At 36.1% G+C, this 14,177-nt stretch overlaps 1 protein-coding gene across 2 annotated transcripts in view; it reads right to left on the reverse strand.

Moving 5' to 3' along the window:
- Positions 1-289: 289 nt before the first annotated feature.
- Positions 290-14,177, reverse strand: part of LOC121065731 (programmed cell death 6 interacting protein) — a 29,512-nt gene continuing 15,624 nt past the window's right edge. Inside the window, exons 7-18 of one of the 2 annotated variants that reach the window (XM_040548723.1) lie at positions 13,766-13,882; positions 11,589-11,811; positions 10,701-10,824; positions 9,822-9,999; positions 9,245-9,356; positions 8,295-8,464; positions 7,247-7,495; positions 5,766-5,900; positions 4,789-4,883; positions 2,271-2,403; positions 1,723-1,916; positions 290-945 (exon numbers count right to left, since the gene is read on the reverse strand). In XM_040548723.1, the coding sequence (XP_040404657.1) occupies positions 777-945; positions 1,723-1,916; positions 2,271-2,403; positions 4,789-4,883; positions 5,766-5,900; positions 7,247-7,495; positions 8,295-8,464; positions 9,245-9,356; positions 9,822-9,999; positions 10,701-10,824; positions 11,589-11,811; positions 13,766-13,882 (1,899 nt within the window). In that variant the 3' untranslated portion in view covers positions 290-776. Of the gene's footprint in view, positions 946-1,722; positions 1,917-2,270; positions 2,404-4,788; positions 4,884-5,765; positions 5,901-7,246; positions 7,496-8,294; positions 8,465-9,244; positions 9,357-9,821; positions 10,000-10,700; positions 10,825-11,588; positions 11,812-13,765; positions 13,898-14,177 lie in introns of both variants that reach the window. The other variant, XM_040548722.1, reaches the window with a different exon arrangement.

A 14,177-nucleotide genomic window follows, 5' to 3' on the forward strand; every position in this document is an offset into this window, starting at 1 on the left:
TTGAGATCAGAGTAACTGTTCTTTTAAAGTGATAAAGAAAATTTTTTAGTCCAATACACTTCAAAAGGTACAGGATTCTACTCACAAGACTTCATCTACCAGTATCAAAATGGTTAGTTATAGACTCAAAAAAAAAATAGAGGTTCAAGGAGAAGAGATGTAAATTCAGTTGTAAGGCTAAGCATTTGAGACATTATTTTGGCATTACAGCCAAGTGTAAGTCAAGGGACAAATGAAAGAGTCTAAAAACACACAAAATACAATTTCATGGTAATGAAAATGCCAAGTGTTTAAACCATTCTTACGTAATTTATTTTTTACTGATGATTTACAAGGCCTTGATTATTAGACAAAATAGCTTATTTTAATTAAACTCAAAAGATACAAACCAGTAAGAGTACAGAAGGAAATGCTATGTAGTTCCATAGAATATATAACACCCAGTGCAAGCACTGTTCCATTTTTCTCATCTAATCCATTTTTATAGGATTTTTGCAAAGAAACGTTTTGGTCTAGCCAACATGTAGTGTGCAATTTCAAACCACTGAATTAGGTTCTAGTTCTGGCATTACTCTACAGTCTGTACTGCTGCCACAGATCTTTGAGTGTTTCATGTAATCAAAAACTGATCTAGATATTTTTGAGCAGTTAACAATGAACAAGAGTTATAGACTGCCTACAGTTCAGTATCGTACATTAACTGAAGCTGAAGTTTTAGTATCCTTATTGCAATTTTCTCCCAAATTTTTAACAAGCAGAGCTTCTGTGCAGATCTATTATTGCTGAGGGTAATAAGGCTGTTGAGGAAAAGGGTATCCAGGTTGTTGAGGTGTTGGATATGGTGGTTGTCCAGGGTTCTGAAAGACAGGTGATGGCACATATGGCAGATTATACTGGCCATACATGTATGGATTATAGCCTACTGGCATCGGCATCTGGCAATACCTGTGTGAAGAAAAAAGCATGCTTTAGTTGCCAAACACTGATGACAGTAGTTTGCAAGTAATTTAACTCATCGATAGACAAAAAAAAAATGCAATCACTGCAAACGCTTTCTTTTCATACTACTCTGTGCAACAGAAAGTGTGGCAACTTTTAAGGACCAAACAAAGTGTAATGCATGGAACATAAATGGAGACCGAAGGTAGAGCAAAGTAACTTGCTAGAACTAGAAGAACTGTTGCAAACTGATTCTCTTATGCTTAACATCATTGTACATATATTAACATTTTCATAGCCTGCTACTGAAAAAGATAGCAGCTGCCTCCAAATCCTTGTCCCAACTCCAAAAAAATGAAAAAGCATCAGAAGAAAGTACACTACTCAAATGCAATTTGTTCTGTATACTTTAGCATCTTTAGCAAGATACCAGGATCTAAAAAATGATATGCCAACACTTAGGAGATAAACACCAACTAATTATGCAAGGGATGGCAACAGTCCACAAACCATTGTTAAGGAACTGCAGTCTTATCTCCTCCTTTTAAAAGGGGAAATGGAAAAAAAAGGAAAAACCCTGCAACCAAAATGAACCCCCCCACAAATACTGTCAGCAAATGATTCCAACAGGAATTACATAATTAAAACTAAGTAATCACCACGCCTCAAGAACACTAAACATATGTTCAATGATACAAAAACGATTTAAATATGTCACAAGTAACAAATGAGTGCTTTTAGATTATGGGATAACACAACAGCATAAGTACTCCAATAGCATACCCTGGGAAACCTGGATAAGTTGGGTAAGGAGGTCCCTGTGCCTGTGATGGTGCAGTGCTTGATGCACCGACTCCTGGAGCAGGAGCAACAGCAGGAGCTGCAGCTGGTCCAGATGGTGCTGATGCAGAAGGAGAACTGCTTGCCGCAGAAATCACCGGTGGTGGCGGCCGTGCTGGTGGCTGTGGTTTAGCACCCTAACAAAAGACAGTGAATTAAGTTGGAGCTTCTTTCAGGAAGTCACGGAATTAAAAGCTATGGTTATATGATTTACTTTTTTTTTTTTTTTTTTGAAAAAAAAGAGATTCTATATTCCCCTTATATAGATAATAATGCATAGCATCTGGAAAGCAATGAACTTTCCATTTCAGATATACAATTATGAAAACCACTAACTCTCCATAAAGTTTTGAGACTTCTCCCTCTATTTCACTTCTACACTTTTCTAAATACACCAATACATTAAGGAATTATATAAACAAGGTATAGATCAGAGTTCCAGAGTATGAACCTTCTATTTCCAACCCACCAATTCTGTAGCATTTACTTACCACCATGGTTCTGGGTGCTGGAGTGGGAGTTGATGATGCAGCAGGCTTACTTCCTCCAGACGGTGTGGTCTGATATGTAGGCAGAGGAATAGAGGGTGCACTGGGCTCCCTAGCAATGCTTTGCTGCAAATCTCTATTAAAAACAGACAAGCAAACATACAGCTTTATTTACAAATTGTTATACACTTCAGCAAACTATATTAAGAAAAAGTGACAAACTAAATTTAATATTTAAAGCATAATCAGTGAGCTAGCTCAAACGATTTAGAGTACAAATCACTTTCATTACAGAAAATCCTCCAGCCAATCTTTGATTAAATGTTACATTTATTTTTCTAATAACATCTTTATGTTCCAGCTCAATACTAGATATAGATCACTACTCTTGGATATTACTTTGGTAAGATACAAGGAGGCTTTGGTGTCATGTGTTAGCTTCCATTAAATGGTGAACAGATTTTACAGTCAGCTTGTCATGAAAATTCTGAGGAAGCAGTTCTAAGTTACATATTCAGATGGATGGAGTATATTTCTCAATGCAAAAGATTTATAATTTGAGATTCGGCAGATTCCTCCAAAACACTTCAGGAAGCAGTTAAAGTTTCAAAAAACTTCGCATAAAAATATAGTAGACGAGATACATAGCAACATATAACAGCTGGAACTTCATACCTGGTATTCTGAAACGGAAGACAAGGGAGACTGACAAAGGCATACAGTCTAGTTAGCAACAAACTACAGGCTCCTATTATATAGCATGCAAAGGTGAGCTCCAGAGAAGAACAAAACTAGCAACTTCACTGTTAGGAAAAAAGAGAAGAGACAAACAAGAGCTCCAAGAAAACTGTCTTTGCAGTTATCCCTGCTGTATCACTAGGAAAAAGGAATGGTGAGAAAAAGCTGGAAATATTGTCTTCTCTCACTGTCACACACTGTTACATACACGTATATCAAACTACTTGTTGCAGACAGTGGAATAACTATTCAATGCTGTTATTATCCTGAAACTATCAAAACCAATATCTACCGTCTTAGAAAAATAACTAAGGGAAGGAATTAGCAATTTTCTTCTTAAAACTAAGCTGCAAAGATTGGTGGCTTTCAGAATGAAGTCTATTTTGGCCAGCCAGCAACCAAGCACATCAAATGTAGAGCTTAAAACACTATTAAAACTGGTCATCCAATGGGCAGTCATGAAACAAGGTCTCCAGCGCTACATGAGATACCAGTTCACCAAATTCATTTTTGCTATGTCAAGACAGAAACCACAGCCAGTATTTTGATTTTAATGGAGCGGAAGGGCAGGTAGGGCACAGTGCACAACACATACCATTTCAGTCACTCAAAAACTGTAGGCTGAGCATACTGAGAAATACATTTGGTAGACATACTACAAATATCCCAAATCCGATCATTTCTGCAAACTTTGAGAGTTTCATGTCAGCAAACACTTAACACATGAGGAAGTAAAAGAGAGTATCATTGGAAGATTCAGCTGAATGTTATATCAACACTAAACCTACATCTTTAACACTGAATTCTAACATATTAGAGACGTGAAATATTCAGACCTAAGCCTCAGTTCGGCAGCTTACAGCTTCCAAACTTCACGTATGTAGGAAGGGAGGGGAAAAAAAGAGGCGGAAGGGGTTGTATATGGTTGCCAAGTATTTAAAAACACAATAACCAAGTGATATAAAGCAATTCCAAAAAGGATGAGGTTAGAAAAGGTAAAATTTGAGGGCTGAGCATTCACAACAAGGTACATGCACAGAACAGCTGCAGTTTCAACAATTTTACTGAAAACTAGCCCTTTTTATTAAAGGCTATGCACTTTGCTGAAGAAAGCTGAAAATTGGAAAATGCGAGCCTTTTCAGTTATCCTTTCTTCTTACACCAAGTGCATAAAAATTACATTTGAAGCATACTACACTAACTTGATCACATGCAAGGGACAACAGCAACACAACTGTTCCCTTCAAAGGAAGGATAAAAACTACTTCCCTTTCTTCAGTAGCACAGGCAACCCACATAATCTAAATAATAACATAACAGACCAGATCAGACTACAGAGCAGAGACCAGTGTTTTTCCCTCCACCACACTGGGGGACACAGAAGGCAATTATATGCTGAAGCACTTAGATAACTTCTCAAACCAAGCTGACAGCAAGGGCAAGGTACAGAAATCAAAAGCTCCTCAAACAAAAGAATAAAATTACCACCAGACACACACCAAAAAATGCAGTACAGTAAAATATCATGGTGAGATGAAACATGTTCATGCTAAACTGTATATGGGAACAGGAGAACAGACTTCTAAGTAGCATTCACTATTTACATCTATTATTTTTGTAGGTTTTCAAGGGAAGGGAGAGTAGGGTTAACACACAAGGCAAAGAGGAAATAGTCAACACATTCTTCCTTTCTTGTGTCATCAAGTACCATAATAAATTTGTCCAAGGATTACCTTCTGATAAATACTTAATTTCTACAATGCTTAAAGTATTTAAATCTTACTTGAGCAGTTCATCTCTTTCAGTCTTGCGAGCAAAGACAATGTCACTGCATTTGTTTTGGAATTTCAGAAGGATTTCTGTCAGCTCATTGTAAAACTAGTAAAGAAAAAATTAACATGCTCAATCAATACTTTCAGACTCCATGCTAGTGTATTTCTACATACTGACCCAGTTATAGGCATTACTACATTGCCCAGAACCTGCCATTCCAGTAAAATTTGCTAGTGCCTTTGTATTCTTTTCCACAGCAGATACTAGTCAGCTCTTGTCCTTACCTCTAATATTGTACAACTGCACATATTTATAAGATTAAAAACTACATACATAGTTCAAGACTGGAAAGTCTATTTAAAAACAGAACAAAACTTGGTCACTTAGTGAGGAACTATACGGATTTTTTTGATTTTTTTGTAATTATTTTACTGCCTTCAGTCAGTTCCATGCATTCAATTTTCATTGACATTTCAAAGTTTTGTTTTCTTTTTTTCCTCTAGCGGACTACCAATTCAATAAATCAGTAAAAGCATTTAGTACTGAAGCAATAAGACACATTCCAGAAGCCCAGATCAAAAAAGCAAGTTAAATAAAACCCTCCTCATCTTTCCTCATGTATGCAGTAGCAGTATATAAAACACAGATTTGATAAACTGATTAATTATTATGAGAGAACAAATGAAAGAATTCTTCAGATAAAATGGCTTTTCTGGGTACTTCAGCATTAGTTACTCAGCTGTAATCAATACCTGTTCCGATTTTAATATAAATCACTCAGAAAAGCTTGATTTTCAGAGAGGAACAAAGTGTTTCACAGCTGTCAAAACAATCAAAATTCAAGCAACTCACTGTCCTCACTTCAGCAGTACAATCTTCAAAAATGTACCTCCTATCTAGCATTGACTATGACGTTTATTATGACTTTAGATTCACATCTCACTGTGTAAATAAAACGTTCTTCCAATTCGTTAAGAATTACTGTACCTTTGTGCCTTCTTTTAAATTGGCTACAAGTTCCACAAATTTGTCATTTGCCACAGCTAAGTTCTTCAAAACTTCTTCTCTTAAATTAGATTCATTGTTTGACTGTTTCATCTTTGAAAAATCTTGATGTGCATTCTTAAAAGGAAGAAGGGAAAAATGAGCAGTGATAATAATGCAGCCTGGTTCCATGTAAGATTCTGTATCTCCTGTTCTTGATCTTACTCATGGCTTCTACCCCCTTTTCCCAACACCTTTATCACCTTCCAGCCACACACTGTACTTCCTGATACTTGTTAACTGCCAAGTGCAGTGGCTATTTCAGAATTAAACGTGTATTAATTGACAGTCAGGAGGTATCAACTAATTATCTGTTCTCTTTTGTTGACCTCCAGCTAATTCTTTAGTTCTACTGTAGAGATTCCTTCAGAGAATATACTAATTAGGCTCTCTGCTGCACTATACTCCACTGATATTCATAAAATCATCTCAAAAGTTACAATTTTTTTTAGAAGCTCTACCTCAAATTTGGTTGACATTGTCAGTTTTCTGCTTCTGTCCTCTTAATAGCTTGCCAAGAGGCTCACTTGCATCTCATTTCTTTAGGAAAAAACAAGACTATTTCAGCTGCCAGAAGCAGCAATCAAACTTGTATTCCAGGACACTCAAACATCAAAGTAAAATACTTCTAAAATCTTGATGGATATATGTTAAGAAACGTATGAATATAAGATCCTGGATAGAAGCAGTGTCTATATTGTCATTTAGAAACAATAACTCTTCAGAAAGGGAAAAATTAAGTGCAAGTTGTAGTCAGAAGTCACAAGTAACCTTGCACACAAATAGGCCCCGTCATCACTCAAACAATTATTCTTATTTGTCTAAGCACTAGGACCTACTCTTTTGCCAGGCGTTTCGGGTACCTGTCCCTAGTGTTACTGACAAATTAAGACTGAGATAAGTCACAGTATAAGAAATTTTCAATAATTTTTACTTCAAGCATTACAGATGCTGGAAGTCGAGCACACTGTAAATAATAAGAAATAAACCAAAATGTTCTTCAGAGACAGAAAATGTCTAACAGACAAAGACAGGTCGCTTGTTATCCCACAAATAACTATCAAGATGGGATGACAGGAGGAGGAAAAAAGATTAAACCAAACCAAAACTTCTTATGCACAGTTAAGTTTCTTCAAGGGCAAAACCATCTGCAGAATTGGGCCAAGAGAACTGACACTGGAGCTCTGGCAGAGTCTGCTAGAAATCTACATTTCTTTCCAGTGAATACTAAACCAAAACCCTGTATTTTTCCGTGATCAGAAGAATAAAGGAGTATCAATTGTTCTATGACAGTCATAAGCAAAATGGAGTAGAAAGCATATCTACAGAAAAAAAAGCTGTAGATTTCTACCGCACTGGAAATGTTGAGGAATTGCTGCTAGTTAGTTTGAGAGCAAAGACAACATACAGACAGGTTGTTGTACCTGAATGTTTTTGAGAAGTTCTTCCTGCTTTTTCAAGGACTCCTGCACTTTCTGTGTGTAACTTCCATAAACTCTGTCCAACTCAGTCACAGAGATAGCCTCCTCATTTATAGCACCATCTTGTGCAAGTGCAGCCAGGAATTTGCTCGTCATGTCAAAATTTACAGCTTTCATGTCATCTTCCAGTTGTTCTCTCTCCTTTTTAACTTCATCCAAACCAGCCAGCAAAGTTCTTAAGACATTAACGACCTAGGTAATAAAATTGTCAAGTTAATGAGTTCTGAAGAATTACTGGAAAAGTAAAAAAATCCATTATTAGTTTCTATCTTGCACTCCTCACAGATACTAGCAATAATACTGCATGCACTTCTGTTTACAAATGTTAAAGATGACATATTTTAAGGATTCATGACTAAAGACAAAATGCAAAGTAGCAAAGACCTTCAAGCATTCCTCAAGCTATATTCTCCTCTACAATATCTGCTTCCACTAATAACACTGAATTACTACAATGTTGTTGTTTTTTGTTTTGTTTTTGTTTTTTTGTTTTGTTTTCAAAAAAAAGATCAGGCATCTCATAATACTGTAAACATGGAAATCAAATACATTTACTTCAAACCAATTCCTATGAGAGAAGTTACAATATGAGCCAGGACTTCCTCAGAAAGCAAACTGGTGTAATAGCCTAATATTTTAAAATACTGGAAAACATTTTTTTAAATCTAATTGCCCCAAGACCCTGAGCACTACTTTCTACCACCCTATACAAAGTATTAATCAAATACTGCTCCTTTTACAGTTGTTTGCTACCCAGTCTTGCTGTACTTAGCAACTGAACTTGCTTACATTACACGTAACAAAATATACTCTAGCAGACTTTAAACAGAACAAGCAAGCAAGTTTTTTGGAAGTTCTAGTCACCCCCCTGCATCAATTGGGATAGAAACAACAGGAGTTAAGAATCAGCCTCCACATCGGTCAACTTGAGTCTACTTTGTTAGATGAGTAGCCCTTCTATCCAAAATGGAGAATAATTTCCATGCTTTACCTCACTTCCTTGTAATGTTTTTGCTGGGTTAGCAGAAGGAATAGCTGCATTGAGCTCTGCCTCTGGCTTACACAGAAGTGCAATTGTATCCCGGTGGGACTGATAGCATTCTCTAACTTGCCCATCTGCTTGCACAGCTTTATTCAAGATACAATGGAAATTGGCTCCCTCTGGTGGTAGGAAGAGAAAATAGGCGTTAACATTTCAAAACCCGTCTCACACCAGACCGGTTTTCAATGTTCTTCAGCAAGTCTTCATACATTTTTATGGACCAGCACATTAAATGTTTGTGTTAAGTCTTAACACCATAAGTTTCCTATACAAGCAGTGCTTAAGCAAAGCATCTCTATTATCCAGAGAGGCATATGACAGCATATTAATACACACTAGTTTGAGCCACTCAGATTTTAAAGCCTGTGCCTTCACTTTACTAAGACACTGGTACCAGTCCCTTGCTAGCTTCAAAACTAAAAAAAAATAACAAAATAAAAAAAATATTAAGTACACAGAAAGCCTGATATGGTGATGATCGTAAGTAATTTAACTAACCATTGGAAAAAAGAAAAATCAATGACAAAAGAACACCTTAGGAAATACAAAAAAAAAGATGTTAACTCACAAAGACGCACTAAACTAAAAGACCCACGTAAGTGGTAATTGAAACCAAGTTCTTAGGAGGGCAGCTATCTTTCATTATATACCATCTCTGAAACTTTAGCATTCACATGCACTCCATGGGTGCAAAAGCAGGAAACTCTCCACGATTGTAACAACCCTCAACTCCCAGTAATAGCACAGATAGCAAAGATGTTTTACCACACCCTCTCCTAAACTGTGATTTGTATCTTTAAAGACAGTATCACAACACTGAACACTACTACAATTTACACAATGAAAATGAACATTTTTAGAACATTCCTAAGATCCAAGCCAAGAAATATTAACTTTACCTGCCCTTAAAGGCTTATAGAGTTCAATGGATGGTGTTCGCTGCCAGCGTTCTTTGAATTTTGTTCGGAGTTCATCATCTGTAGTTTCTTCTTCATCTAACAAACGTAGGGACTGCAAGAGTTAAAAGTGTTACACGCATTATAACCCCTTGTAAACATGAAATAGCTATAGTATATAGCTAGTGTAGAAAATACCACTGACACAAATATCTTGTATAAATTTAATTCGACAAATAAAAGATATAGAAGACAAATGATTAAAATCTGTACGGAATGTTTCCCTGCCTCCCCCAACTTAATCTTAAAAAAGAAAGTACTCATAAGTGAACATTCATACGTGACAGCCTGGTTTTGGCATGTGTGGACTAAACACTTAAACAGCATGTTTTTAAAGTACTATTACAAGCAGTATTTTTAGTGCTATTACAAGCACTGCGGTTTTAAAACGCTATTAAAGTCGCAAGCATTTTATACAACCGTGCACTTTTTCTATTGCCACTTAGAGAAAACAAGTTGAGTGGTAGTGTGGTTTTTTTTCCCCAAGAATGTCTTGAGTGTTAGCAGTTGCTGAGCTTACTTCATCTAAGATTTCTTTGTTCCTTTGTAGCAGCTCAGGCAAATCTTTGATCAGCTGATCAACAGTCTGAATTCCTCCCTGTTCAATCACAGACTTGGACTTGTTCAAAATGGACTGAGGAACAGTATCACCAGAAACATCTTCAATAGCAGCCGGAAGATTGAGGGAAGCCAACACACTGAAAAAGTCAACATGTTATACAGCAACTTGTGTGATGTGTTCGATACCTGTAATATACCCTGTAATAATATTGCTATCCATATAAATGATCACACAGTCCATTATCAGAATGGACGCATTGTACAACATACACTTGGACAGAAAGGTCAAACTGAATACTTTAAACTTATTCCTAGAGTACACCTCTCCAAAAGCAAGTTTCAAAGCTCTTAAAAGCTAAACAAATCCTAGTCTTCTAGCTCTTACAAAAGTGGCAAACATTTTCAGTAACGACTATCTGGTAAATAAATAACCAACTGCCTTGAGTTACGTTCCTATCTTTCAGGTTGGTAAGATTTTATTATTATTAAAGAACAAAATCTTGGGGGAAAAATACCATGTAGTGTAGTGGATCACTGGTTCAATCAAGCTGACCACTGAAACATGAAAATCCCTGTAGATTAATGGTAGTGGAACACTTTTTGAGCAAATGTCAGATTCCTAAAAACTGATGAAAGGCTGAAGAAAATGAAATACCGTTTCTGCTTTAGATGCATTCAAGTAGTTCTAAACACCACTATAGACCTCAAATTTGCCAGCCTACTACACAGGAATAAAAAACTTTACTGTAATCTGGATGCTGACAGACTGCAAGGGAACTAGTATTGAGAGGCTGTTCCATAACTCAACTTGATAAAGTTAACAAGAAGCCATACTTACCCATTTGCCAAAGTTGTGGCTTCTCTCATCTGGGCTATTAGCCTGTTTACTAGATCTGCCTTTCTCTGGTTATAAACACTCACAGAATGCTGAACTTGCAATGGAACCATCTTCTCAAACAGGTCTACAAGGGAAGGAGCATAAATTACTGCAATTGCACTGTGAAAGCAAAAGGATACAAATATCTTCATGGCTCTTTAGTACAGGTTGCAATACAGAGACCGATCTACACAGTGTAAGATACTTCTCCTCTGCTCCCCAGGATGTGTTAAAAATAAATCTATTTCTACAGTTCTCTAGTTTAATGTAGTGGATATTTCTACAGGTCTTTACCTAATATATTTAGATTTCCATCTGAGGCAGAAATTGAGTTGAAGTAATTTAAAAGCATTACATTGAGAACATCTGTATGACTACAAGTCATATCTTCCTTAAGGCTCTTTTTAAAAGGAAAAAAAGGAGAAAGACAAGAGCAGATTATTTTTCAGAACTTTCCTGTTCAGACAACGAACTGATATTTTGGAGCTTTACGAAGGCCAACAACTAGATTAGTGAAGATTATATGATTTGATACTCATCCCCTACATTAGTGTTCTTTCTGAAGTTAAGAAAGATTGGTTTAATATAGAAGAACAGCAGCTGAGAAAAATCTGAGAATATCTTAAAGATAGCATTGCAGATAATGACTTTCAACCTGTGGTTTAATCTCCTAGTATGTTGGTCATCAAGCAGTAAAACAACAAATTAGAAAAAATGACACTTTCAAAACTGTGGTAAACTTCATAGATTCAGAAGTAAACATTGCATTTTCATGGCACAGAGGAGCATTGATGACCATGTGCATTTCACAAGATAGCAATTACGCCGAGCTTCACACACTTTGCTTACCCATGAATTTCTGACTGAGGGGAACAACAACTGGAGTAGACTTCACAAGGCTAGCTTTTCCAATGGGCTCCAAGTCTTTCAGATCAGGAACACGGTCATGATAAATGAAGTCATTGTCTTTTTTGGCAGCTGTAAGTGCACGGTTGATTTTGTCAACCAAATCTTTAACATTTATGTATTCATCATAACGAGATACCACTGTTTTAACCAAGTCTGCTGCATGCTAGAAAATAAAAAACACAGTTAAAATTAAAACAATGTTTTCTCTCTCTCTCCATTATATTTATTTAGGAAAACAGATGAGTATCCCAGTTAGCCAAGTGACTTTACTTCCAAAGCATTTGGTTGATATTCTTCTTTTCCATAAATGATGGGGAAGATATATTTTTGGGTATCAAAATTGAAAAAATAATTTACTAATTATAATAGTTTTGTGGAAAAAAAGATAGTGGGCAAGGGCAAGTTAATATCCCACAATAGTTTCACTATGAGTCCCCAAAACAAAAAAGAAGCAAACATAGGTTAGAGGCAGTAACACCACGAAAACCCATTCTCAAAAAAAAGTCATGTCATTTTCATATTCATTTATGAAACCAACAGCTCGTTTTTGCAGATAAGGTTCAAATCTTGCTCACTTGCTCACATGCACAGAAGAGGCAAGAACAGAGTCCTGGTTTTCACACCTGCTACCAACACCTAATCTCAAACTCAAAAGCTGCAGAAAAGTGTTGTTGAAATCCTACTGCACATTAAAATAAAATACAAGGTCCGATGTTTCTTCACTCCCATTTGCTGCATCTACATACAACCCTGATGTATCTGGCTTTCCTACATCCAATTTATTTTCAGAGTGATGCAGGACAACACCATCCTTAGATTTTATCTGTTTCATCCTGATCACATTTGTGTTCCAAATACATAAAAACAAAACATGTAAGAGGCAATTTTAGTCAAAATTTATGTAAACTCACACCAGTTCAAGAACTCAAGGTTCTGAGGATTGAGAAGTGGAACCTAAGAGATATTAGGAATATATTTGAAGTTTGCTGACATTTTTTCTACTTTCCATTGTGCCAAAAAGCACTCAACAGCAGTTCTGTTCTTTTCTCCCTCCTTCCCCCCTCAATACTATAAGTCTAATTAGCATTTGCAAGAAACTGGGTGACAGGAGAAGATACAGGAGTGTGTCATATATACTTTAATTTGGAAGCCTACAACAACTGTTCTTACCCCACCCCCTGACTAATCCATCTTTGATCTAGTTGGATTTGATCTAGTTGGATCTAGGAAAATAAAAAGTATTACTTTATTTCACCTGAATTTCTCAGAGCAGCTCATCAGGAAGGATACTAGATCTCTCATATACTTTAATTATGGAAGCAGCACTGTGATAACTACGGAGAACAGGATTTAAGTTTTACTTTACTAAATGTATTCAAATAAAAAGAGAGGACTAACTTCTGACTACACGCCATTCATAACAGTGCTAAAATAGATAAGACATATTTCTCTTCAGAATTTACTAAAAAAATCTTAACTACTCAGCATGAAGGGATACTTCCTATAACAGAGCATTATGTGGGCTGAACATAAAAAGGCATTAATAGTCCATTACAGTGATATCCTAGAGAAAGAGCTCTGCTAGACAGATTTAAAACTCAAGAGTAAACAACAGGTATATATCTTCATCCATTACCCAGTAACAGTCATAGTATTTGCTATTAGAAGTTCATATAGGCACTTAATTGTTACACGAACATGCAAAAAAAATCAAGCTCCATCCAGAAGCAAGCAATAAATGCCTAACAGTAACTTTTAAAATGTCAACGCGATAATCCTACATCTCAAAATTTCCCTTGTGCTTTTCAAAAATAATGAAGATTTAAATTGGGGTTACAGGAAAGGATTTAAGTACAGAATAAGAAAATTTTCATTTATTTTAATAAAATTACTTAGGAACATTTATTAGCAAATCTGTCATGTCAACTATTCTGAGATAAGCGTATGTAAATACAAAAACACAGACTTAATGTGTCAAGCAGTATCAAACTGTCCAAAAATCATTAAAGTGCAGAGACATTTATCTTGGCAGCTGCTAGTAATTTGATTCACTTGATAAACATGACTTAATTTTTTCTTCCAAAAAATGCTAGAAAACAAGTATACATTTTACACACCTGTAACCTCCCAATCTCTTCACCAAATTTCTTCTGCTGTTTCGCCAGGATAGATTGATGGTATTCTGCATTGGCCTGCATAATGCAGTGCTTTGCAGCCAGAACAGGAAACACCTCCTGGAAATAAAAATACTGACCAGGGGAAAGTCCAACCACATAAATCACCACAGACAACATGGGATGCAGGAAGAAAAAGGAAGAAAAGGAAATTAGAATCACCCAATTAATGGTTTAGATAGGTTAAAATATTAGAGGTAAATGTCAGAGAACATGCGACTTAGCATGCATTGAATCCAGATTTTTTTTTAAAAAATCTGTTGCTGCAAAACTCTCAATGGCTATTATATTAGATGAACTACAATTTAAATTCAAGCCATGGAGTCACAACATTTACTCCAAAGATTAGAAACAC

This window comes from Cygnus olor, chromosome 2 (assembly GCF_009769625.2).
Source record: "Cygnus olor isolate bCygOlo1 chromosome 2, bCygOlo1.pri.v2, whole genome shotgun sequence".
Taxonomy (NCBI): Eukaryota; Metazoa; Chordata; class Aves; order Anseriformes; family Anatidae; genus Cygnus; species Cygnus olor.